The sequence below is a fragment of the Achroia grisella genome, unplaced genomic scaffold (genome assembly GCF_030625045.1).
Source record: "Achroia grisella isolate CSIRO2021 unplaced genomic scaffold, CSIRO_AGI_Agris_v1 utg516, whole genome shotgun sequence".
In the NCBI taxonomy this organism is placed as follows: domain Eukaryota; kingdom Metazoa; phylum Arthropoda; class Insecta; order Lepidoptera; family Pyralidae; genus Achroia; species Achroia grisella.
This window is the reverse complement of record NW_026712909.1, coordinates 536,145-561,803: the sequence shown is the minus strand read 5'-3', so window position 1 is coordinate 561,803 and position 25,659 is coordinate 536,145. Positions and strand designations below refer to the sequence as shown.

The 25,659-nt window shown below is 32.1% G+C and overlaps 2 protein-coding genes across 4 annotated transcripts; one reads left to right on the top strand and one right to left on the bottom strand.

Annotated features, from left to right (window-relative positions):
* Positions 1-2,537: 2,537 nt before the first annotated feature.
* LOC131847103 (carboxypeptidase B-like) lies at positions 2,538-5,261 on the top strand. The gene is made up of 8 exons (XM_059196571.1): positions 2,538-2,645; positions 3,125-3,325; positions 3,596-3,729; positions 3,797-3,957; positions 4,035-4,163; positions 4,291-4,390; positions 4,469-4,615; positions 4,959-5,261. The coding sequence occupies exons 2-8, from the start codon at positions 3,157-3,159 to the stop codon at positions 5,217-5,219; spliced, it is 1,101 nt and encodes a 366-aa protein (XP_059052554.1). The 5' UTR covers positions 2,538-2,645; positions 3,125-3,156; the 3' UTR covers positions 5,220-5,261.
* A 77-nt stretch (positions 5,262-5,338) lies between these two features.
* Positions 5,339-7,851, bottom strand: LOC131847102 (carboxypeptidase B-like). 3 transcript variants are annotated; one of them, XM_059196568.1, is made up of 9 exons: positions 7,648-7,851; positions 7,147-7,342; positions 6,958-7,035; positions 6,753-6,886; positions 6,407-6,567; positions 6,210-6,332; positions 6,020-6,125; positions 5,787-5,933; positions 5,339-5,696 (listed from the first exon to the last, which is right to left on the bottom strand). In XM_059196568.1, the coding sequence occupies exons 2-9, from the start codon at positions 7,334-7,336 to the stop codon at positions 5,442-5,444; spliced, it is 1,194 nt and encodes a 397-aa protein (XP_059052551.1). In that variant the 5' UTR covers positions 7,337-7,342; positions 7,648-7,851; the 3' UTR covers positions 5,339-5,441. The 3 variants fall into 3 exon arrangements, with proteins under 3 accessions (XP_059052551.1, XP_059052552.1, XP_059052553.1); XM_059196569.1 differs by having other exon boundaries at positions 5,574-5,696; positions 5,773-5,933; XM_059196570.1 differs by having other exon boundaries at positions 5,574-5,696; positions 5,779-5,933.
* Between the last annotated feature and the right edge of the window lie 17,808 nt (positions 7,852-25,659).

The following is a 25,659-nucleotide window of genomic DNA, read 5'->3' as shown; positions in this document are numbered from 1 at the left end:
GGGTAATCTCCGGTATAACTAATCCAATTTAGAAAATGTATAGATAATTGGGTATAAAATATATATAGATAACAATACCAATCAAATATTTGTTTAATAAAAAATCTTGGTTTAAGAAAGGTGGAGAATTTTATCTTCTTACATTATCCACATATTATGGTCATAAATATTTAATAATAATAAGTTAATAAACTGAAAAAACGGTGATATTAATCTGTTCTTTTCCTGGCTAGTTGAAGCCACATATAACTGTTCGAGAACAATTGTACCTAGAATTTTTAATTTTTATATTATATGTAAATTAAGCATTGCTATTTACTAATATTTAATATAATAAAAAGCTGTTTAATGTGAGAAAAGTACTACTTAAAAAACATTAAGATCTCAAATTGCTTTGTGCATAAATGTACATTGGTATATAAATAGCGATATATTTGTGTTGGTTAGGTATTATAGCCAATATTCTCTTATATTTTACATAGAGACGTAAAATACGAAACAATAAATCTAAACTGATATTCTCTAAAAGTTTTGTAAAATATGTAAGCAATCGTTTAAAATGGCATTGTTTAGCTTCTTTATCTTACTTTTACGGATTACTAGTTACAGAGACTGTAAAGATAACGACCAGCGCCCGTAAGCAGTGTCTAATGAAAACAAAGGGGCCACGAACTCACCCCCCTCTGCCTCCCTGCAACCTATATTTAGTGACTAATTATCGAACAATGCTATTATGTGTTATGTACGGTGGAGAAAGAAAGTCTAAAATATTTTTTTTTAGTCATATACGTCGCAGAGCCTTGTCATTTAAAGTACTATTATAATTTAGAACATTTATTTAATCTTAGAATATATTTAGCATTATCCATAAAAATTACAACCATGAATCATCAAGGTTCAGCGATTTAGCACACTGTTTTACTTCTGATGATCACGTTCGATTCCTCGAACGATGCAAACATAGAGTATGGTTGTTTGTATTGGACTGGGTGTTTTCTATGTATTTTGTTTGCATTTACAAGAATAAGTATATTATATTAGTTGTTTAGTATCCATAGTACAAGTTCTGTACAGTACATTACTTTGTGAAAAAAAATTGTCAAAATTATGTATTCGGATACATCATTTTGTAAATTTTTATGCACAAAGTAAACAGAACTTGTACTATGGATTTTAAACAACTAATATAATGTACATATTTTACTCAACATTAATACTAATAATCTCAAATTTTTAGACGAAAATCGAATCTCATAAATGAAGTATAGCGAAAAAAAAGCAGAAAAAATCCAGTCTAATTGAAAAGTTGGTTGAAATATATTAATTAATTACAATAATATTTCACATGTTCTCACATGGTTTTGTTACAAAGTAATATTGTGAGATGTCGATAAATCTAACAAGCAAGTAACAAGCGTCACCAGGAGGGCAGGCACAATTAAAAAGATAAACGCGCTTAAGACCGAGTCGAGGCGACACTTGGGTGGCAGGGGGTGTCGTTTGGGGTCCGCTGTCTGGTTAGCGGGTTACCAAGAGATCCGAGTTACCACTGGTTTACACAATCGTTACGTGATCGAGTGAGAAATACTTATATTATTATTCAAGAACATTATAATAATTTTCAAAGGAGACCCCAAATAGACTGGATATTTTTAAAGTTTTAAGAATTATTAACTAGTAAACCTGTCTCGGATATGCACGGGTACAATTATTGTACTTACGTAAGTATTTTTTTATATAGCCCTATAAGACTCGCAAATAAGTTATATACTTTATGTAAGTGAACAAATTTTTTAAATAATGAGAATATATTGAGTTTATTGATTTATACAAATATAAAGAAAATATTTTTTTCCTCTTTGCAATATTATTTTGAATATAACCTTAGAATATCGTTATCCATATTGAGAATATAGAATAACATTTAGTGACTTTAGAAACAAGAGTAATAAACCGTTTCTAAAATATTTATCTCAAATAACGGATCTGCAACAAGAAACATGAATATTCAGATGAATCGAGATGGTTAAAAAAATGTAAAGTTTCATAAAGTCCTATGGTAGGGCCACAGTTTCATTAGAGGGGAGTGCATGGGCGAGAACAAGGCGGGCGGCGGCGGCAAGGCGTTTACTGAAAATATCTGATTACATCTAATTATCGAGCGAGCAGTGGCGCGCTGCTTAGCGCCCGAGCGCTTTTCACTACCCGTCTTGATTACACGCCCATTGTTTGCGAATATGCTCAACTCTCATCTACAGTTATAAAATTGGTAATTTTAAGACTTATTTTCAATTAGAAACATTTTAAATTCATGAAGATCAAGCAAAATTTTCCAATCATCAATCTTATTTCAAAATTCACATTATGTTGTCAAATCTGCAAGCAAATTGATAAGTTATCAAACATTATAGGGTATTAACAACTCTACTTACCTTCCCCTGAAGTAAATTATTAAGATTGAAATGTCAAAGTAATGTCAAAATTGTGATGTAAATATTTTCAGATTTCCTATTATTGTTTACATACCAAATTTTAGTGCTATATAGTCAAAGTGGCTCGCAAGAACGCGAGATATCAAATATGGGACGTGAAATGTTTAAAAGAAGGTCAGAAGACTTTTCTAAGAAACCTCGACAACAAAGGCGGTGAGTCACAATTGTATACGGTTCTAATACTGAACGTTTATCATATTATCAGATAGATGATAAGCTTGTGTCGTATGTAATATTGTTCCCCTATTTAGAATAAGTATCTGAGTGTAACATATTTTTGAATAACTAAGAATTGTTGCTTATTTTTTTAAGTAACTGGAATGACAAATTACTTGATGACCTCTTTGTTGTATTTACCATACAATGTCATGGACCGTCGCCTATATACATTGTCATGGACATTTCGTCGTAATGTGATGCTTGTAGTAGCTCATGCATCACTATTCCAAAAGACTGAAAGATTATGTCTCCGTACTTTGTAATTTTATTGTCATATAATCATATAATCTCACCCTCTAATCCAACAACAGTAGCTTATGAGGTTGCTTTTCGGCTGGCTTAAAAGGGCGAGACATAGTAGACGCGTACGACTTCTTACTCCACCTCTAGTGAAAATATTATATATATTGCAGCTATAAATATCTGCAAGGAGTACTATAATTCTATGGATGTAATAGTGGAGGGACAACGTACTATGCAGTTAGAAAAGTTGTTGAAAGAGAGGGAGATTCCTTTCGATGTGACGGTGACGGATACAACTCAATGTTCTTCTCCCAATCGTGTACGAAGCCCCATCAGTACGAGTATAACACAACGTCCGCGTTCGCCAATAAGTAATATGCTTATAATTATTTTATTGTGTTTTAAAAGAAGTTTGCAGTTCTTGAGTGATGTTTTAAACATTTGAACGTTGTAGCAGTATCTTATTAGTAGTAAATCATCAGTTAGATCTATATTTAAATGTAAAACTGTCTAAAATGTGGCCAACCATGGAAATACTTTATTACAATTGATAACATTTCCTAAATTTTCTTATTTGCTTTATCTTAAAAAAATTAATTAAAAATGTTTACTTTTAATTTTATATATTTTTTTTGTTCCAGAACGATCAATGGATTGGAAAGATTATTATCCTTTGGATATAATATATAGTTTCCTGGATGCTTTGGAAAGAATCTATCCTTCCACTTGCACTATTACTATAATTGGAAAATCTGTAGAGGGTAGAGATATTAAAGTATGTTCAGATTTTCAATTCAATTTTAATTAAATTGTATATGATTAATAACAAATATTTTTTGTAGATGTTAAAGATATCTAACAGTAATGCATCTAACACTGCTGTATGGTTAGATGGAGCTATTCATGCACGGGAATGGATTAGTACATCTGTTGTTACATACATAGCTGATCATATTGCTAGAAGTTTCGAAAATCTTCCTAATAGTATTACCAATAAAGATTGGTAAGTATATTGTTCAATACGACTTTTTATTATTACATTAATTTATTATGTTACAAATTTAATGGAATACTTTCAAGGTACTTCGTTCCAGTAGTAAATCCGGATGGTTACCATTATACGCATACACTAGATCGTATGTGGAGAAAAAATAGATCTCGAGATGGTAATAATATTACAACTGGTGTCGATTTGAATAGAAATTTCGGGTATGAATATTACAAAACTAATAAAAACTATAATATAGATGACTAAAATATTAATATTATAAGTAATATTAATAAAGTACTTTAAGTAGTACCTATGCATGTTGAAATTCGCTCTGTGTTTTTTCAGATACAATTGGGGACGGACCGTCGGTGAATGTAATGATCCCTACCATTTGAACTATCGAGGTACAGAAGCGTTCTCTGAACCGGAAACTTCAGCTATAAAGGTTAAAATGTTATTAAAAATTCGCTTCGGTACCAGAAATAAGGTTGTAGGTTTATTAATTTGAAATTTATTTCTACAGGATTTAATTTTTTATTCTGGAACACAGTTCAAGATATTCTTAACATTTCATGCTTACAGTGAAGTAATTGCATTCCCATGGTGTCACACTGCTGATCCCTGCCCTGATTATGTAACTTTATTGGAAGGAGGTACCATTATGGCTAAGGTTAATGTTAAATATATATTATAGATTAGCTACATCATTTTTTGATGGCCTCTCACTTCCAATAGTCGCGTGTACGACTCCTCGTACGATGCAAACATTCGTATTTATGATTGTTTGTATGGTCCGAGGGTTTTCTAGGTATTATATATAGTATATATATAGTATGGATTTACAAAAATATGTATTTGAGTATTTCTATCAGTTGTCTGGCACCCATAACACAAGCTCTGCTTAGCTTACTTGCAAAATATATAGCACTGTGTGAATTGTCCAAGGCTATTATTATTGTTATCACTTGTTCAATTTTTTTTAATGCAAATTAGTATTATAACATTACAAACAGGCTATCTACGAGACAAGCGGTCGCATGTATAAAGTGGGAAACTTCAAAGATATCATGTACTACGCTTGTGGTACAAGTATTGACTGGAGTTACGGTACTGCTCATATACCATTTTCCTATCTCGTCGAGTTAAGAAGTAAGGAGCACAAATTTTTATTACCAAAAGAAGAAATTGAAATTTGTTGCAAAGAGGTTCTAAGTGGCATCAAAGCATTAGCCGAGTTTGTAGATAAAAAGAAATTTTTCAATTGTATTGTCTAGAAAAACTCGATAATTTTATATGCGAATTGTTTTTATTCTATTTTATTGACATGTCCTGAATTATACATTATATTTTAATAATTATGTATTATTAAAAATAATCAGATTCAAAAATTTTCTAATTGATCATAATTATTTAATACATTTAATTGATCATTTAACAATAACACTAACTATAATGATCACTACATCTGGATTAATTACAGTTCGACTAGTACGTTATCAATTAGTTGTTATATCATTTATATCCACAAAATCCATAAGACTCTTCACTGCATTCCAAATTTCTAAACATGTGTCCATAATTTGGTCTTTTGGCAGCTTGAATTTGTGTTTTTTACTTCTAAGTTCCACCATGTAAGAGTAAGGTATCTTCGCTGTAGCATAACTCCAATCCGTACTCGTTCCACAAGCCAAATAAGTCATGTCCTTGGTGCTGCCAACTTTGTATGTCATTCCGGTACAATCGTAAATTGCCTATAAAGTAATCATAATTGTAATTCACTATAATATTTGTCCTATTATATGATATTATAATTAAATATTTATTTACGTGAACCTTGTTACCCTTGCCATCACAGTAGCGCCTTCTAACAATCTAAGGTAGTGTGGGCATGGATCTTTTTTATATCCCCATGGAAAAATAATGAGTTCAAAGTAACTATGAAATGATAGAAATACTTTGAATGGTGTTGTTGACTTTAATATTGTATCCTGAAAAATAAATACAATTAGAATTTTAAGTGAATTTTAAAATTCTCATTGCCATTGATATTTAGATTCACTGTAGGTATACTCACTCTTACGGCTACAGTTTCGGGTTCAGAAAAAGGTGCTGGTCCTCTATAAAATACATTATTTGGTTCATCAGATGAACCTTCTTCGCCATTGTAGCCCCAACCATAACTATTGGAGATAAGTGTATATCATTATTACTTTAATTTCACATAACTCTCCATAATTAAATAACAAATACTTTTGAGTGTAAACCTGAAGTTTCTATTAAGATCCACACCATATTTTCCATCGTAGCATGCCCGATTTTTTCTCCACATACGATCACGAGTATGTGTGTATTCATAACCGTCAGGATTTAGAATTGGAACGATATGCCTAGAAATATTGTACATAGTATGAGATTCTAAGAGTTTTGTTTTCTAAAAGAATTAAATGTCTATTCTGCTAACCAGTCTTTATTGATGATAGATTTCGGTAGCTTTTTAAAATTTTTTACCAAGGTATCAGCTATGTAAGTAACTACTGCAGTACTGATCCATTCACGGGCATGTATGGACCCATCTAACCATACAGCAGAATTCTGTGCATCACTGTTTGAAATCTTCAACATCTGGAAATTAATTAATATTACACTGATACACGTTAAACTGTATGTAACACCACTAAATACTATTAATGTTCTAAGAACATCTCATCGTCTTATTAGCTTTACTAGAAATAGCAAAGAAGGCATTGGTAATAAGTTTAGTCAAATAGAATTTACAAATGAAAATATATGATCTGAAAATTATTTACTTTGATGTCACGCCCTTCAACAGATTTACCTATTACAGTGACAGTACAAATGGCAGGGTAATCCTTTTCAAGTTCATCAATAAAGGCATATATCACGCTGAGTCTGTGGTATCTCTTCCAATCCATTAACTTTACTGTAATCAGAAAAAATACAAATAAAACATTGGAATAAAGTTGTAAAAAAATACTTAATATTCAATATTACTTTTCCTCTTTTTCGGTTTATGGATTGGAATTATTTGTTTTACATATTTTCCGATTAAGCCACTGCGCATACATATTCCTGTAATTTAGAAATCTTGTTTAAATGTAATTAATTGTAATTGGTAAATATAGATGTAAGTACAAATGAGTGCTATTAGAAATGCATTTAATAATAAAAACATGCTCGTACTGTTTAGCCTAGTTTGAGTACAGATATTAATTGTCTCAGACATTATAGAGAATTCATCTTCTTCGTTTTCTTCATCATCCATGAGATCATTTCTCTGTATTAGATAACCTATGTTTTTCTGAGGTATAGACGGTGAATGAGCTGTTACTGCAAGTGTCTCATTCTGATTTAAAGACATTTGTGCTGCCATTTTTTTCTAAAATAATTAGTTGATATTTTTAGTATCGTTTTTTATAGAAATTACCTATGTTCAAAGTTAACGATTACTTCTTTCGAACATAATTCTTCGTCGACTTTGAACATAACTGATAGGTATTATCATAATGCGAGAGTACCTACTATTCATTACTAAGATTAGTCATGTGTAATCAAAAACTAAAATGAGTTTTTCCGACTGGAACAAAATAATTAATGTTAATTACCTACATCAACAAATATTAGGTATCTCACGTTATTTTAACATAACTAAATAATTTCTAAATAAAAATTAGTAATACGTACAATTTAGTGTCAACTAGATTCTGACCGTTTGGATTTATGAATGGTTTATTTATTGTATACATAGATTTATATGGTAAGTTATTAAACCAAAATTATTAACTACTACACATTTCAATAACTGAGCTGGAAATACAAAAAAATTTTACTTTTGTAGAAACTCTAAACATCGTACTGTAATTTTTGAAGTGTTTATAATTACGAGTATTACACGTGACAAATGTGCTATAGGCAGCTAAAAATTCATATTTTGATTACAAAATAGTTTTTATATAATACTAAACTTTTTTGTAACTATTCTATAAATTATTTAAATATTTATGTCTTGTGTAAGTAACATTACGTTACTAACGTTGTTATTTTTTAGTTTTATAGGGTGCAACCAACTAAAATTATGGATATTGTATCATACATATTATTTTATATTTTATATTGGAATAAATTGTCAATATAGACTATGCAATTGGAAGTTTTTTATCATCGAAGTATTCAAATGAAAGATATTTAAATAAAAAGTCGAAACAAACAAATACGAGAATGTAACTGCTGAAATAGTGAATTTTATAGTTGGGATTAGGAAACCGCGAGTAGAAACTGAGCGAGGCTGGCTCGCAGTGCTGTGGTGCGGTGGCGCGTCACGTCCTCATTGTGGCGGCGGCACTGCTCGCAGCCAATCACATGGGCCGCGGTGTCACACCGCGGGCGTTGATTCTGGTGATGATTACACCATATCGTTACGACACTGAAATTAAATCGTGCTTACAAATTGTTCCTCTCATAATGCTCTTGTAATCTTCACATACAAGGTTTTGCAATTATAGTTGCGGATATAATCTGTGCTGTACAGCACCGTCCATCTGTGATATGGTAAAACACATTACAGTGTGTTGTGATCAAATATGGTGGAAACTATAGAGAGTGCGATGGGTCAGGAGTAGATACATAATATAACATCTGCAGTAATGTCGTCTCAGTAAAGCTCGACTAAGACCAAGTGAGCGAATTTTTGTTTATTGCTTAATTCTTTAGCGTTTGTCCAGAGTAAAAGGCAGTAAAGTAAAAGTATTGTATATAAATATAAAGTCATTGACTTGACTGAATTTTAACTGACTATTTAAAGGAGGTTCTGAATTATTTGATATATTTGGTAAAAATATAGATAGATAGATATAATATAGTTTATTTGCAACATCAAAACAGAAAAGAAGAGCCACAGACAATATAACAAAGGACACATGTATCGTTACAATACGGCGGCAAATATATTTGGCAAAATTAAATATATTTTTATAATTGTTTTCTTAAACGATTTTTATCGTCTATTGCCAATTGATTTTTTGACATGGTATGAATGTCAGTGTTCGTATAAATATATATCGAAGCTATATTGCAATGGTCAGAATAGTTCCTCTAACTTTTCCAGCCAAACTTTGAACTGTCGCTCAACTATGCGAATTGCAGACGCAGTCTCACTAATTGCATACAAATGAGATTGATTGAAACAGCCTGTGCTTTTTAGAGTTTTATAAACGGACAGAGAGGTTTCTAAACGGACAAAAATGGATGCATACATATATTAGTCAGTCAGTGCAAATCTATTTTAATTCTCATGAAATTTTAAATATTTCATCGATAGACACGTTAAAGTCTTCTCTGAATAGTAACAAAGCTGTCTGATATTATTTCTGAACAACGTAACCGTTTCTGACGTAAGTGTCGCTAGATAGTATGTAACTACTTTTAGCAGAATTTATAATAGAGCCCCCCCTTCGATCGATTCCCCGTAAAAACCATAAAATATGATACCAAAAAATCATACTAATGAATACAAATATTTGCACAGTGCAAGGAATCGAACCCCCAACCATCTGTCGAAAAGCGGTGTGCTAAACCGTTACACTATTACTTTTTGTAGAGATAAATGAAAATGCTTAATGAGTTACAAACGATTTGAGAATTGATCGTCGTTCACGTAATCCGAGCTTAGATTAACACCATACGGCTGGTATGCATCAATTAATTGGCTTGCTTCCTGGTCTGCACTCTGATGAATACTCCTGTATGCGTGCCGTTTGTCTAGGTAATTGATCAAAGAGAGAACTAACTTTAACATTAGCTTGATTGACCTGCATGCAACTGCACCACTTGTATTCAGTACAGCAAGGTTTGAATTCAAATTGACTTTTAAACAACTTTCCGACATACGAATAGGTTATTTGTTTTTTACTCTTCAACTAGGTTTTGTATTCACCTATATTTACGACGTTGAACTTGTTATAAATCATCATCATAACCGATTAGAGCATTTATTTATTGACTATTTTTTTGGTAGTATTGAACTATTTTTTAATGTATAAATGTGACATGTTTATCGTCGTACCTAATTAATTTTTAAAGAATTGTATACCTACTACATAATAATAGCGTGTATTTTTATAACATATATAAGTATATATAATTCCCTACCTAGTGACTATTTAGGTGTATGTACATTTCATTATTTTATTTTTAATAAAAACAGTTACATTTACAATCATTGACAAATGAAACAGTTTGTTGCCGAATACAAGTTTAAAAAATACATTGAGTATAAATCAATTATAAACAATAATTCATACCTACTAAGAATAAGTAAAAGAATTAATATTTCAGATGAAAATAAAATAGACACTTCTTACGTTCCGTAGGTTCTGCATTTTAATTTAATACTATGAAATGCTTGAAAGAGCCCAATAATATACCCTAAGGCTATTGGGGTCGACTTTTAACATAAAATTGCCAGTGTAAACAAGCTTTGGTAGCTTGTTCCGCTCGCGGGTAAAAAATGTTAGGGGATGAAAAAAAAAATTAATATACTTACTGACAAAAAAAATATATTAAGTCTCTAGGTTAAAATTAAGCGCATCAGTAATCCAACCGTGGATGGTATGCATACCAATCCTAAGTTTACAACTGTTATCCCAGATGGGGTAGGCAGAGGTATTATCAACTGCCGATGTTGTGGTTAGTGTACTAGATTTTGTTCGGTATTATTGAATCCTAAACGGGGGAGCCTACCGCCATTGTTATTGTTGTTGATTTGGTATCGTTGTTTCTTTCACTGGAGTCTGTCTGGAATATAAATGGACACACAATTCTTTTTATTGTCGAGCAGATTTGTACTCACGTACTTCGATGTAATTCAGACAAGTAAAGGACAACATAATTAATTAATAATTAGTTATGATAATTACATCAAAAAAGAAAAGTACATATTTCAATCTTGTCAAAAATTGTAAACGGAAATCCTTTAAATCAAAACGCCGAATCTTTTTAGATTTAGCCATAATGTTTCGCAACATTCTCGTACCTACACAAATAAATATATTACAAATTTTCTTCTTCTTGTAGATGGTTTAAAATAATGTACAATAACACAACAAACAGACAAACGACCGCAGCATCCTGCTCCGCGGATATTGATCCGTTATTTTTCTCAGACGCTATTACGGTAATGCAGGCAATCCCCCGACATTGGCTGCCGACCGGCGAGAATTAATGATGTCCTTTATTGGGAACACAATTTTTTGATTCTCCTCCCAAACAACGAAAAAAGAACCAGTACAGTCAGGTAGAGAATTTAATGGGTATTCATCTATTTTCCAATTTATCTTTCTCTCTAAACATTTGTGTGTATATATTAATAGAATAGGTTGTATATTTAGAAACGTGAGTAGATAAACAATAGATATTATTATTGTATTATCAATTTTTAGTTCAGAATGAATTATAAAAATAGAGTTAAATTCAGAACTTTTAGAGACTTAGATTATTTTTAATACTCTGGAGATTATGTTCTGTTCATATTGTTTGTTTTTGTTTATTTTTTATATAAATATAACAAACAACTCAATTTTTCAAAGTCCATCAAATACAATTTCGGTGAAGTGATCCCTCCGGTAGCTTTAAGTATTTCTTTCAAATAATTATCCGACAAAAACATGCCGAAATTCTTGCGGAGTTCGTTAGGCTCTTACGGGATCCCTCCCTAAGCAGAATTAATGATTCCCTTTATTGAAAGTTCAATTTTTTGATTAGGAGCCGGGAGGGCGCGTGGTCCGTACTACGGGCCCTAAGAACACTGTTTAAACACCGGATAACAGGGCATTTATTTGCATTCGGTCAATATCGATTGGATTTATTTATAAAGGCTGCGCTTTTTGCCGCTTGTGTTTGATGGTCCTTGCCAGAATTGCATTATTTGTTAGATTATATTTTTGTTTACGAATGTGGAATAATTAAATCTTATAACCCCTGTATAAATAAATATACTTTAGCAACAATATATACATAAAGACGTATTGTTGTTAAAGTATGTTATTTAAACTCGTATACGGTATATCAATGTCTAATTAAAAAAGAGATGTATAAATTAAAACATTAAAAACTAGTTGTTATACGTCTTTATCTGCTGCACATATTTTCATTCCCTATTTCATCCTTACTAGATATTTTTTTAGATGAATAATGGATGTATTGTATTGATTTGTATTACAATTTATATTTGTGTCAAAAATTAGGAACCGTTAAGCTGCTTTGTAGTGAAAAGGAAACAAGCAGACATTCATAAAAATAAAAAATAAATCTTATGAAGCAAATATAATATATTTTTTAACGTACATACAGTGAGATTACGTGATCACAGTAATATGAATACATGAACATATTTTACTTTTTGACTGCATGAAGGTTGGTCTTATGCATAACTATCAATAAGGCCGCTAGTCTCTACTACCAATTATTACCAATACTTCAATACTTTCTCCCCACCCCCCGTGGTATAAAGCCTTCTGTGGTTACAAGACGATACAAATTGCCATATCCTCAATGGATTTAACATATGAACAAATAAATTGTTGGTAAGTACAGAGAAGAATAGTGGACTAGACGGACGAATGGCGTTGCGTGGTGGAGAATGGCGGTGGATGGCGGCAGCGACCGGCGTGAATCTAATTTGGTCCGCTAGCCGTCGCTCATTTGTTCAAATTACACTCCCACATCCCTCCGTACTCCCGAGACTTGCTTGAGATATAACCCGGTATCTCTGTAACATGCGTAGAGGAAAGTATTTTCATTTCTATCTGTAGATAATTGTTCAGCGAATATAAACAATAAGTGCACCAAATAAAGTAATATTCGATAATTACAATTAAATACGTAATTTTGTTATTATATATATGATGTATTTAATATTATATTTGGGAACTTCTCCAGCAAGGTGGACCGACGATTTGGTTAAGATCGCTGGCGTTGAAGTTGAAGGCGTTGCATGCTAGCAGCGTAGGACAGTTTGTTGAACTTTGTTCAGCAGTGGACGTCTTCCGAGCTGAGATGATGTTGGTGTACCCACCTGCGTTAACAGTCTGTGCTGGCGGGGAACTGACTGTGGAACAATCAGTGAATGATGATACAATCAGGTCAGATAGCCTATCGTGGTAAAATCACCACGAATTACACACATTGTTTTACCGCGCGAGGATCAACTTGCCCTTTCGTTCAGGCTACGTTACTAACAATCTTCTTCTTAACTAATAATACATCTAACTATAAAAGTGACTTTATTTGATTGCTACTATTTCATGTCATAAATACAAGTAATTTATCATTGTGAAATTTGTCATAAACATAACATTTCAATGGAGAAGGACGTAACTTTTTATCCCCGTCAATCATAGTTACATGAACGAAGTAGCGGGCTGAAGTTAGTTTTGGTTACTGAATTTGTAGCGACGTGTGTAGAATGGTAAAATAACGACATTCTTCCGCGTGTATGAAACGGATAAAGCCTCTTTTATACGAAGTTCATAAAATAGCTAGTTCCTAAATTGTGATTTAAACAATATTACAAATAATAGCCATTTATGTGTGATAAATATAGTATATACTATGAATGTAGGTATACAATAGATATTTGGATTGTTATAATTGACAATGTTAGATGTTGCATGTTAGTGATAACTAACTGTAAGCGACAAATTGAAAAATTTAAAGCCAGGTTGGCTTTAATTATTGCGGTCAAACACCATTATCACCTAAATAAATAAAAAAAAGTCTGTGATGTTATATTCTAAACTACCTACGCATAATGTACACACATAGAATATATGTGACCTATTTATATTTTTGCAAATTGTGTAACGACTTTCCTATATGATCCCAAGGGGTCGGTCGCCTCGACCCCTCCCTGGAACTCAAACTATTCGACCCTGGGGCTCATCCGGAACCTTTCTTTGTTAAACGCGATCTTTCCGGCTCCTTTGACAATTGAAAGCTTCTTTGATGCCGCATATTAGACGACTCGTCAAAAACGGAAATTGCTAATCAGAGTTTCAACGATTTTCAGTTGGATTTTAATTATCTAGACGTTATTACTTTTGTATTAGGGTTGGCACATAAGGCGTAGTGTAATTAATTGGTTTACTTACTTCAAATAGAAAACGTACAGGTTTTTGGGTATGTTATATTATGTCTTGTTAATTCTGAACCAATATCCGTAATCTACTATCATAGTGGTCTTGTAATACTTACGGTTTCATAATTAAACAACTATACAATATTTTAATCACGCATGCCTTTATGCATAGCTATGTAGATCTAAGAACTCCTTATTATTGTTAATATTGTAGTTTTGGAACATGATTTATAAAAATAAATCATATTTTTTTTTAATATTTCATTATTATCTTATCGGGGTTGGCAGCTGCTACATATAGTCTACATATTTACACTATTAAAACATCCATACAGTCCACCGAAACGTATGGTAACTAATCTGTTAGCAAAACAAATCAATTGGTAAAGCAACCATTAACTTTTAGACATATTATATTTATTTCTTGTCCATTAGGCACGCAGCTTACTGCTTTATTAATATTTATATAGATACCGGTGACATGATAGCAAGTTATGATACAACCGACCAGATCTACCCTAATTGAGCCCAGGACTGTGAAATACCTGTAACATTTGTCTCAGATTGATTGGATTACGTAATGAGCGGCGTCCGTTGCCTTCCGTCACTATGGTAACAATGTGGTTGTATGTATTAGGTGTGGGTATGATATTGCTATTATTAACATTTGATTGCTATTACTAAAACGCAATTACAGTATTTACTTTTCAAAACTAAGTATTTCAGAAAAAAACTTTTCATTATTATTTAACTATATATTTATTTTAGATATTTCAACGAATTTATAATTATTCAGTTATTCTATCTTTTGTAGTAAGATAATACTCATGTATATACTTACATAACAAAGATACCATTTATTCCTTCATATAACTCGCCAAAATGCAGATTAGTTTATTGGCAATGTCTTCACTAATAGTTTAGGTTGCTTTTATTATTCTGTCATATATTATTTTCTATTATTTTATTTAGTTTCTTGGAAATACGAGGAGTAAATATTTTAATAAAGATTTTATTTATTTTACGAAACTTTATGAGATAATCCGAATTAATTGTTTGTAAGAGTACACAGTGAGGGCCTTGACTTCGCTGCTAATCAATATAAAGGAGCTCCAACATCAATATTTGACTGATACAACTCTCGCCTTATTACCGGCTAACGAGAGCAAACATTAAAATTCTACAAGATTAACTACTACACTCTAAGCATTTTGATACTTGAGATTGATATCATAAAATTAACATAGAAACATTAAAAAAAATCTTTACTAGATAAAATAAATGTCATAGGTAATAACAGTAAAATAAAATAAAACTTACAATATTGCTATTAATTTATTATGATCTTTGCCTTTATTCTATTTTTATACCTTATTATACAGTTTATCGAGATAAAAATTACAAATAGTTAATCATTTACTAACTTTCCAAATGATGAATAGAAAGGTAAGATGTATTTATATCATTATAGTTTTGGATTATGTATTTATATAATATTAAATTCATTCTTAATTTTAAATTTGTTAGAAATAAAGATGTTTTTATCAAAACTTTCAACATCTCAACTTGTAAATCGAGCAGACAAGACTACAGGATGGAAGAGAAGATTTGGATACTACAAGCCCCATAACAAACAGTATATCCTGTTCCAGTCATCCTTCAAGGATGATCCATCGTGTACATTACATTAGTACCGTGTAAATGTTTCAGGATAGACTAACTATTTATTTTTGTAGATAGTGAGTAATTTTTACTGTAATAAGGTTTTTGTAATCTGCATTAATTATTTATTTTTCTATTCGTATTAATTATTACAGTAACAATTCTTCACCAGCTACAAAAAAATATTATTAGTAATAAGGTAATTAATTATATTTATGATATTAATAATAATATTAGTTAAGATAAGTTTTCACGTTCTACTTTGTTCTACTGGTATTTTCATAAAACTTAATAAAAGGGAGTATCAAAATGTATTGATCCACATACACTGAAGAGTGGTCGATGCCCAACCCTAGGGCTGCTGATTGATTTATTTTATCCTTTTTTTTATTTAAATAATATTCTGAGTAAATTGGTGGTATGTATATACATGCTTTCAAATTACGAGAATTTAATATCTAAAATTGAAGTCTTTCGTTAATATGTAACCACTAGATAAGAAAAATTCTGTGGGAATATTTCAGGAAATGAAAACTTACTATGCTACAAACCTTTTTAATGGAGCTATTAAAACATATTACCTATAGTTGTACGTTAACCCGACCTTAAATGTCTGTAGTGATAGTTCTACTTTTCATAGTTATATCAACATCCGAGAGAAGTTTCCCGATATCCGGAATAGCATAACAAAATGTGCTTTATACGCCAGTATCGTAGACCTCTCCTTCCTCTCTGTTTCGTAATAGAGATGGAGTATTTAGAGGGTTTTATATGGGAGAAACGGGTTCAGTGTTATATGGTTGCTTGATATAATAGCGGTAATGCGCGAGGGTGTGTTTTTGCTTTATGCCGCGTGAAATTTTATCGCCACGGACGGCGCCGTGTCTCCCGTTGTTACTAACCAGATTCTAGTTGTGTTATTGCCTGGATAAATGACGTAGATATCTTAAATGGCACTGTGTAGTCTCGAGTGGCCTATAGAAGTTAAATACAATTGCAAGAATTTCCCTTTTACTATTTAATATGATGAGTATTAAATTTTAGCAAAATTATATTGTTGTTGTGTTATATCGTTGGCACTTGGCATAGATAATATTTTATTGCGCTATGTGTGGATATTTGTAAAACTAAGATTAGACTAGATTTTCTATGTTAATATTCTGAAATCCGAATTAGTTAGTTTTAATTTAACCATAAATAGAATATAAATATTTTTTAAAAAATACCAGAAAAAGTCTTGTGCGTGGGTACCTCAGTATCATGTATTTCAGCTAGGTTTGTAACCTGTTTCGGTTGTTGAGTGAGATTACAAACATCACGTTATCATTTCAGAGGACTAAGATGCCTCATTCTCTGGAATGATAGCGTGATGTGATGAGTGTCTGGAATGATACCATAGTGTCATCATATTCCGTCTATATCAACATGGGTGACGGTTACCGCTTACCGACAGTTCGGTCATCAGCTTATCATTTCAATTACTTAAAAGAATCCATATAAATAAGTCATACTAAGAAAATACAATCTTTATTGAAATAAACTTAGTTAAGTTAAGCGAATATATATGTTATATGTATATAACATATATATATAGTATGAGTAACTAATAAATAGATAATTTGATAAGGTAAAAAGAATATATTAAATAAAAAAATATTGTACATGACTGTACACCATAAGGACTATAGTATCACTGCATAAGGGTACCAACTTTTAATGTCACATGAATAGAATAGAAAATCATTTATTCAAATAAACTTACATTGAAGCACTTTTGAATAGTCATAACATTTTTTTTTTTAATCTACCGCTCATTCGGAATGCTGTCTCATCACAAGAAGAACAAGCAAGAAACTTGTGTGTTGCTCTTTTAAATAATTTATTCTTACTTACAATTTAAGTTTAAGTGTGTGAATACAAACCACCGATTAGCACTAATTCAATTAAATACTCAAAAAGAAAAAAAATATTGAATACATAACCAACTGGTTAAACAATTAATAAGAGGAAATCAGTCATAGTGATTAGAGCAGACCAGTCCCTACAAGCAGCACCCGTTCACGAGTATGACGGATGAGCCAGCCATCACTGCGCTCGACCATATTTTAGGGAGCCCAATGACCCGGCCCACCACGCCGCCACAAGTCTGGACATTTTAGTGAGCATGACTACTCAAAACACCAGACCACGTCATAGCTACTCACAATTGCCATCTGATGTTTATAGTATTCACATTTCACATAAGAATGCATGCGGCAATTAATACAAAACCCGCTACGCTTTCATATTTCTAAAATAATTGAATCAAGAAAGCAATGAGATAAACAAATTAAATTTGGAAGAATGAATTGAATGAATTTTAAAGGCCCTGAAATCCGGTAGGGTCCAGTGCATAATGTTCGGAAATCCGCGTATTTGCTTAGAATTATCCAAATGAGACAGAAGCGGCTTTGTCGGCCATCTAACTGTGGAAACGAGAGTACTGAGCAAACAGAGGAAACACCGGAGCAAATAAAGGTTACCTCACGGACCCAGTGTCAGTATTTTGCTACTCGACGAACTCACTACACTAGCATTTTAAAGAGTCTTGTTATTTTTCTGGGATTTTTGTATCTTTTAATGTTGCAGTGCTTTATTCCTGTGCACATAGGGTACAATTTTTTCGAATCTTATATTGTAATATGAACTATTTTCATTGAAAGTGTTCTAGCTGAAATTATATTCCTATCGGCATTTAAGCTGGACGTTACTAGTTCCACATCTATTTTAAATAGTTGCATGACGTTAGCTATCTAATGATTAAATGTAATCATTTAATTAACAATATTTCTTCATAATTTAATTTTTAAATTTATTTCTCATGACATTAATACACTTGCAAATTCGCTGATATATGTATTTTTAAGTTGTATTTAATTTTATCTATAGACATAATATCTACTGTCTTTTAGATTTTAATAGTCGTCCTTAATACTCTCTCTATCTATGATGTTTATCTGGAATACCTATTTATTTGAAGTGATTAATTTCTACCCGATGTATCCAGGTTGAATCGAGAAAATCAAAAAGTAAATGAAAAACATTTCTGAGTCACTCACACCTAGTTACGCCGACAATGCACTTAATTTCGCCGACAATGGCGGCGCGTCGTCATCTATCCACCGACAAGCCGACGCAGGGACGGTGATCGAGTGCCGGCCTCGGGGGTAAGCGACGTGATTCCTCTCATTTAGCTACAACAGATGCGAAAAATGCTCCGTAACACTTTCAATCTTGGATGTGAACGGAAGGTGTTTTGTTGAAATTCGATCTGTCATCTGTCAAAAGAACCCCAGTCTAATTAATAGATGAGAGGGTTCAATCTGATGATTAGTTTATATTTAACTCTTCTACTCCTACTTCATATACTTAGGATTTAAATTCTATCATTCATTTTAATAATTGCATAATTCTTTAACTGAAACGACAAGACTCATAATTTTAGGGAAGGTCTAGCAAACGTTCAATACAATTTAAGGGGGTCTTCCTATGTGACGGCCTGTTTTTTAGGGATATTTTAGGATTTTTTTTCTACGACCAGTAAATATTTAGAGCTTCAAGTTTTTTATCATTTATTAACACATATTTGGACAGTATAAATATAAAATTTCAGCTAAAAATATTCAGTCAAACTAGAGTTACAGCGCTCTGAACACCCCCGCCTCGAAAAAAAGAGCTCCCACTTCCTCCACGATTCCGGCTGATCGGCTTATCTGAAGAAAAAAAAAAAACGGCGTTTTAATTTGTAGGCTTAAAAGCACGGAATGACCTATAATCAAATGAATATAAAAAAAATTGGATTTTTGATAGACATTTGAAATAAAAGTTGCAAATTAGGCGTTTTTTTTTTTATTTTTGCTATAAAAAAATCGAAGTTTTGAAAATTTTCGATTGATAATAGTTCATTCCATGCGTTTACATATATTGAGTGTGCCCTGTAAATTTCAAGTAATTCGGTCCAGCCGTTTCTGAGATACAATGGAGGAAAGTTTGAAAAACACAGTTTTGAGAAAAACGCGTTTAAAGTTTCAAGTCCGTTAAAAACTATTAAAATATCAACTTACTCTCAATCGGCGATGCCTGGTCCATAGAGTATTCCTTCCTCTTCCTCGTGAAACTCTTTTAAAGCAGATTGTTCAGCTTCAATCCTGGCTTGTTTAACGACATCACTTACGCGCCGCTCAGAGCGTAAGATTCGCTTTTCATCCCGTTTCTCAACATACGCTTGGGCTTCACGACCAACAGGGCATCCCATAATCGACATAACTTTTAAAATACCTTGAAAACCTTCATTAAAGATAATAACTGCTAAGTAGCTAGCAATTTCAACAACTTTGGGACCAGAATGAAGATGTTTAGGAGCGAAAGTCCAAATCAAAGAATTCAAAGATTCGTTATTGTTTTGTGTCTCTGCTCTTTAATAATTCGTCTTTCGATAAATCTTCGAAAACCGGTTTGATAGCTTCTTGGACTTGCGGAATTAGAGGTGGTTTATCGTGATGAAATTGGTCCAGTTCATTATTAGCTTCAGCCTTACGCCATTTACACCAACTGTCTTCGCCTTCTGGACAAAATTGATGCTTTTATCAGAAGAACATTTGTGATAGTACGTTGCCCAAACTTCCTTTCTCATATCTTCAAGCGAATCTGGATGGCGTCGAATTGCTAATCCGTAGAATTTTGTAATTTCTTGGATAACTTTATCAGTAAGTTTACCTGCTCCTTTTCTGTTTAAGTCTGTAGAAACGTGTCTAAACTTGTATAAACAAATATATTAATAAAGGGAGGCCAGGTATAAAGCCGACGGTACACATAGGCCCGGTCTCTAACTGCCAACTCACCGCTCCGAACCGCTCTTTCTTTTACCTGCTGTATCTTTAAAACGACTTCGAATTTTCTAAAATCGCTTTACTACCGTATTCTAGACATGTTAAGGGAGCAATTTATGAAAAAAAAAATCGATTTTTTCAACCCATCACATAGGAAGACCCCCTTAAACTTCTCTAAATGCAGGCATTTTTTTAAAGACTGCAGATTTTGATTACGGTTTGAATATATTAATTAGTAGTTTTTGTTCTCTTTATTTTGCTGATAATGATGATGGTAGTTTTTGTTCTCTTTATTTATTAAGTAATAATTGGTTAATTTTTGGAATAATTACAATTTTAATTATGTTATTTTTAATTATGTTTTAACTCATATTGAAAAATTAGGCGACTACTGGGTTAAAATGTCTTAAATGCAAGTAATTATAAAATATCAATGCCGTACTCTTTTTTTTTTTAAGTTCAAATGACAGACAACCACGTTTTTTCTAATGCCCACAAAATTATTAGGCTCTGGCCTCTGACATTCCGTTTCAGTTTACTCTAAATGCCTTAGATAACGAAACATGAATCAATGATGTGTATTAACTTTACCATTTTAATAGATGTTGCCTCACACGATAGTTAATAGTAGCACAGATAACATAATATTACATAATAGTAGTTACTGCGTGAAAGAGTAACAAACATCCATCCGTTCATCCAAACAAACTTCCACGTTTATAATATGAATAGGATAGTAGGATTCATATACCACCTAAGATACGGGAAACATCCCTCACTAATCATAAACGACAAGGCCCTCGAAGTGCCCAAACTTGTCTCCAAGTTAGCAAGTTGGAGTTCTCGGATATATTGGCAATGTAAATATCCTGCACCGCCCCCAGCCCTTTCTCAGCCACTTAAGACATCCGCCGTGGTCCCTTGTCCTGCAACTACCTAAAGGGCACGCAACATCTATTTTGAGTTACAAGTTACTACTCGCGATAACCCCTTGAGAATTGATACGTGATAGAAATCTGTACCGTTTTATGGACGAGATAAATAAGGAATTCAAAATGATACCTTTATACAACCGTACCTGTTTATACTTGTAATCCGTGATGGATAATGTATGGAGCCAAATAGTAATAATTTATGTTGTCTCTGTTTATAATTTATAATTAATTTATTGTGTAAGGAGCAGTATCACCGTAATCCTGAGATATAGGCCTCGTGCTCAGTTTAGTTCCCAGGCTCAATCATAATTTTTTTACGAAAATGACTGAGACCGGTATACATGATTATGGCTTAATGAATTTATTATTAATTAATTACATATTAATCCTTTGTAATTTGAATAAATTACTAATCTTATAATTAGGTAAATTAATAACTTTTTCAGCCAAAATATAACATTAAATACAATATAGTTTTGATTTTGATAATAGTCTGTTAAAATAAAATAATTTAGATGAATGATTATTATTAGATATTTATAAAACAAAAATCTAAAACTGCGATTTGTTACAATTTTTGGTTTATGTGTTTGTATGTGCTAATCTCAGAAACGGCCTTATCGATTTCTTTACGCTTTCCGCTAACATATTCTGGTAAACTTTGCTGAAAATATTGAGTTTGTTTTATACCAAATAAACAAGTTATATAGGTATGAAGTCACGTGCTGAGCTTGTATATAATATTACGGTAATAAAAGAAGACAACGCGCATAACCTAGTTATACGTAACGTTATTTCTTATTTGCGCCATTGCATTTTCTAGTGATAGACATTAATTCTTTTATTCTTTTAGCTTCGATATTTATGTCCAGAGACCAGCGAAGTATTTAATTCAATAAGATCCATAGAGTAACGAAGAAAACTCCAAACGGTGAGCAAAAGTATTTTCTATAATAAATAGAGCAATTTACATTTTAGATACAATTCTTTTTTGTTTAGTTTCTGTTAATACTAATATGACATATTATTCTTAAGGGTTAATCATTATTATTCTTCAGTTTCCTGTATTATATCTGAGTAATCAATTAACAACATAACTTACAATTCATGTATGCTGAACATTGTCTAAAGTAATTATACGTTATTTTATAATGTAAACTATTCTACTTATTTATAATTGCTAATGAAATGATCACAAGATAAGTTCTGTGATGTATTTGTATGAAATTATAACAAATAGTATATGTACTATGTACTCCATTACGACGCAAGTGTAAATTTCTTAATTCAATCATTTTAACCATTCTAAACTACCAAAATATTTTTATAAATATATTCTATGTGACAAGAGTACTGGATTGATTTTTATAATTAACATGGAGACCCTACAGACTTTGTGTTATCTTAGTGAATACATAAACTGACACACTCGCGAAATTAAAATAGACGTAAAATTTTCCGAAATTTTCTAATTTACTGCACCATTTCTCGTTTCGTAAGAACCATTTACAAAGTATTAGAAAACGATAAAAAAAGATGAATGGAATGGGTTAAGTCATTTTCGAGTTATGGCGTGATCAATGAAAATATGGATGCTTTTTTATGTTGTTACATAGATTTATAATGGAATGAGTTTATTGCGTACCGTATTACTCCCAGATTATTTTTCTTATCAGTTTAGAACAACTAAATTACAATATGTTTTAACGAATTGGTACGATACCGTATCCAAATAATTTTCGTATAATTTTATTCTATTTGAGTGCGTGTGGAGTCCGGCCGGGAAATCGCTACTTACACTGATTGAACAAGTTTTTCCCATAACTCGAGGGGTCGTTGACGTGCGCTCTTGTGTGAAATTAGCAACGTCTGATGAGCGAATATCTTGAAGATTACTCATACTAACATACTTACGTATACTTATTAGAATATACCTACTCATTCATTACCAGAACATACCTATTATTACGGAACCTGATCAATATTAAGGTAATAAGAAAATATGATAATAATATAAAAATAATAAAATCAAAGCAAAATATAAAGTTACTTACAATTTTTTTTTTGTATTCATACTTTTGAATTTGACAATTATGACAGTTGTAAATACAAAAGTTGTAATACAACATAATGTATGTAAGTATAATAACTGCTTAACAAATAGGTATATACAAATATGATAGAAGGACCTAACGTGAATAAGTTCATTAATATAAAAAGGATAGTGATTACAACAATAATAATCACTCATGTTTATGTCTTTTTGAAATCGCATAGATAATACGCAACGCAAAATACGGATCAGTTGGCAACCTTCAATAAGCAGTGGGTTGTATAATAAGGCTTCATATATAATAGCAAGTTACATCCAACTATACTCTGAGGCTTCATAATATCGATTTCGGTATAAAGCACGAATTTGCGAAGCGTTCGACAGTCAATAATCGGGTGTAGGGGCGCACGTGTTTGGAATGCGAAGCGCCTGTGGAACTGTGACATATTTGTATATCACCTGTCGGATAGGGTTCGATGATGATGTTTGGGGTTAGCTTCCTGTCACTCATGTATTTATACGCATGTTATATATACGTAATATAAATATTGTATGGTAGTATTATTGTGTAACAAATAAATGTAGACGCCACGTCGATCGGAAGTGTTATTTTTTTATTAATTTTGAATTTTATAAAATGTAGATACTACATCAGTTAGACTATTCGACTCCTCAATCCTTAGTCAAAAATCTATAGATATTAAAAATAGATTTACTTGTATATCGATATGCTTGTTACTGGTATATATTAGCTATATTGCTCAAACTGTTCTTATTGAAGCTGGTTAACATATTATAGAGCATATAATTTTTTTTTTCCCATATTCGTCCATCTCCTTTTCAGTGATGGAACAGGCAAAGATCCTTAGAATCTGTCTAAACAATATTTTTTACTTCTGTAATTGTTTTAACGTCAGACGCAAAAACGGAATGTCATAAGTTTGATGTGTCCGTGTACCTATACGTGTGTCAGTCTGTGGCAGCATATCTTCTGAATTATTTCATGCGGTTTTTGTGTTAAAAAGCTGACGTAATCGATAGAAACCTACCTACCATTCACTACAGGTTTTTTATTCAAGAGTTACTTAACCTTTTTATTTTATAATTACATATTCTTAAATCTTATGGTTAATCAGAAAATCAATTCATGTATTATGTATGTTAATATACACATCACACGTCTATTGGACAACCGGATACGTGGAAGTTTTTGGCTGGTATCTTGTCGTATGTCGGACTCGTCGGCGAACTTTAGCTGTCGCCGCGTGACAAACTAGTGATCACGCTAATATAAATGCCCCTTCATCTTTATACGCATCCACAAGCTATATACGACCTTATTTCTTTAGATTTAAGAGCACAACAATGTGTGTGGTATTTGTTATATTACGAATGACGTGGTATTTGAAGGAGTGGACACAGGACAGCAAATTTTTAATGGCTTTGAATATATTTTCAACTAGCTGTATTCGCCACTTCGTTCGCGTGGAAATTAACTTTATTTTTCTAAAATAAAAGCATTTTTCAAAGATAAAAGTAACCTAAGTTACTTCTTATTACATCAGCTACCTGCCAAAAAAAAGGCATGTCGGTCCAACCATTTCAGAGATTAGCCAGAACAAACAGACAGACAGACACACAAACACTTTAAAAATGTTAATATTACGCATTTATATTCATATGCATGTAGTAAAAAATGGTTATTTCAATATTACATACACACACTCCAATTTTTAAATTAACGCTATCCAACTGACCTGCAATCAGGGCGCAGATGTCCGGATGGCAGAAAAACAGAGGAAATCTCTTGCGGAGTAGTTTATATACAGTAAGCACAGACGGTTTCTCCGTCTAGGAGTAATTTTCCGGAGCTGTTCTATAACCCGTGTAGGTATAAAGAAATATTTAATGTAGAAAAGCAAAGAACAAAAAGTCTGCTCTTGTAAATTTTTTTATTAAATAAGCCAAAAGAAAGTGTATATTTTCTTTTATTATTTAAAAAAATATTTAGTAGTTTTATCGTGAAATAGTAACAAAACTTCATCC

Bases quoted from the DNA above. Each gene is read 5' to 3' on its own strand.
- LOC131847103 (XM_059196571.1), top strand. From the start codon at position 3,157: ATGGATGTAATAGTGGAGGGACAACGTACTATGCAGTTAGAAAAGTTG. The intron at 4,164-4,290 runs GTATGAATATTA...GTGTTTTTTCAG, and splicing joins GATTTGAATAGAAATTTCGG to ATACAATTGGGGACGGACCG. The intron at 4,616-4,958 runs GTTAATGTTAAA...CATTACAAACAG, and splicing joins GAGGTACCATTATGGCTAAG to GCTATCTACGAGACAAGCGG.
- LOC131847102 (XM_059196568.1), bottom strand. From the start codon at position 7,336: ATGGCAGCACAAATGTCTTTAAATCAGAATGAGACACTTGCAGTAACA. The intron at 6,126-6,209 runs GTTTACACTCAA...TATCTCCAATAG, and splicing joins GATCTTAATAGAAACTTCAG to TTATGGTTGGGGCTACAATG. The intron at 5,697-5,786 runs GTAACAAGGTTC...ATTACTTTATAG, and splicing joins GCGCTACTGTGATGGCAAGG to GCAATTTACGATTGTACCGG.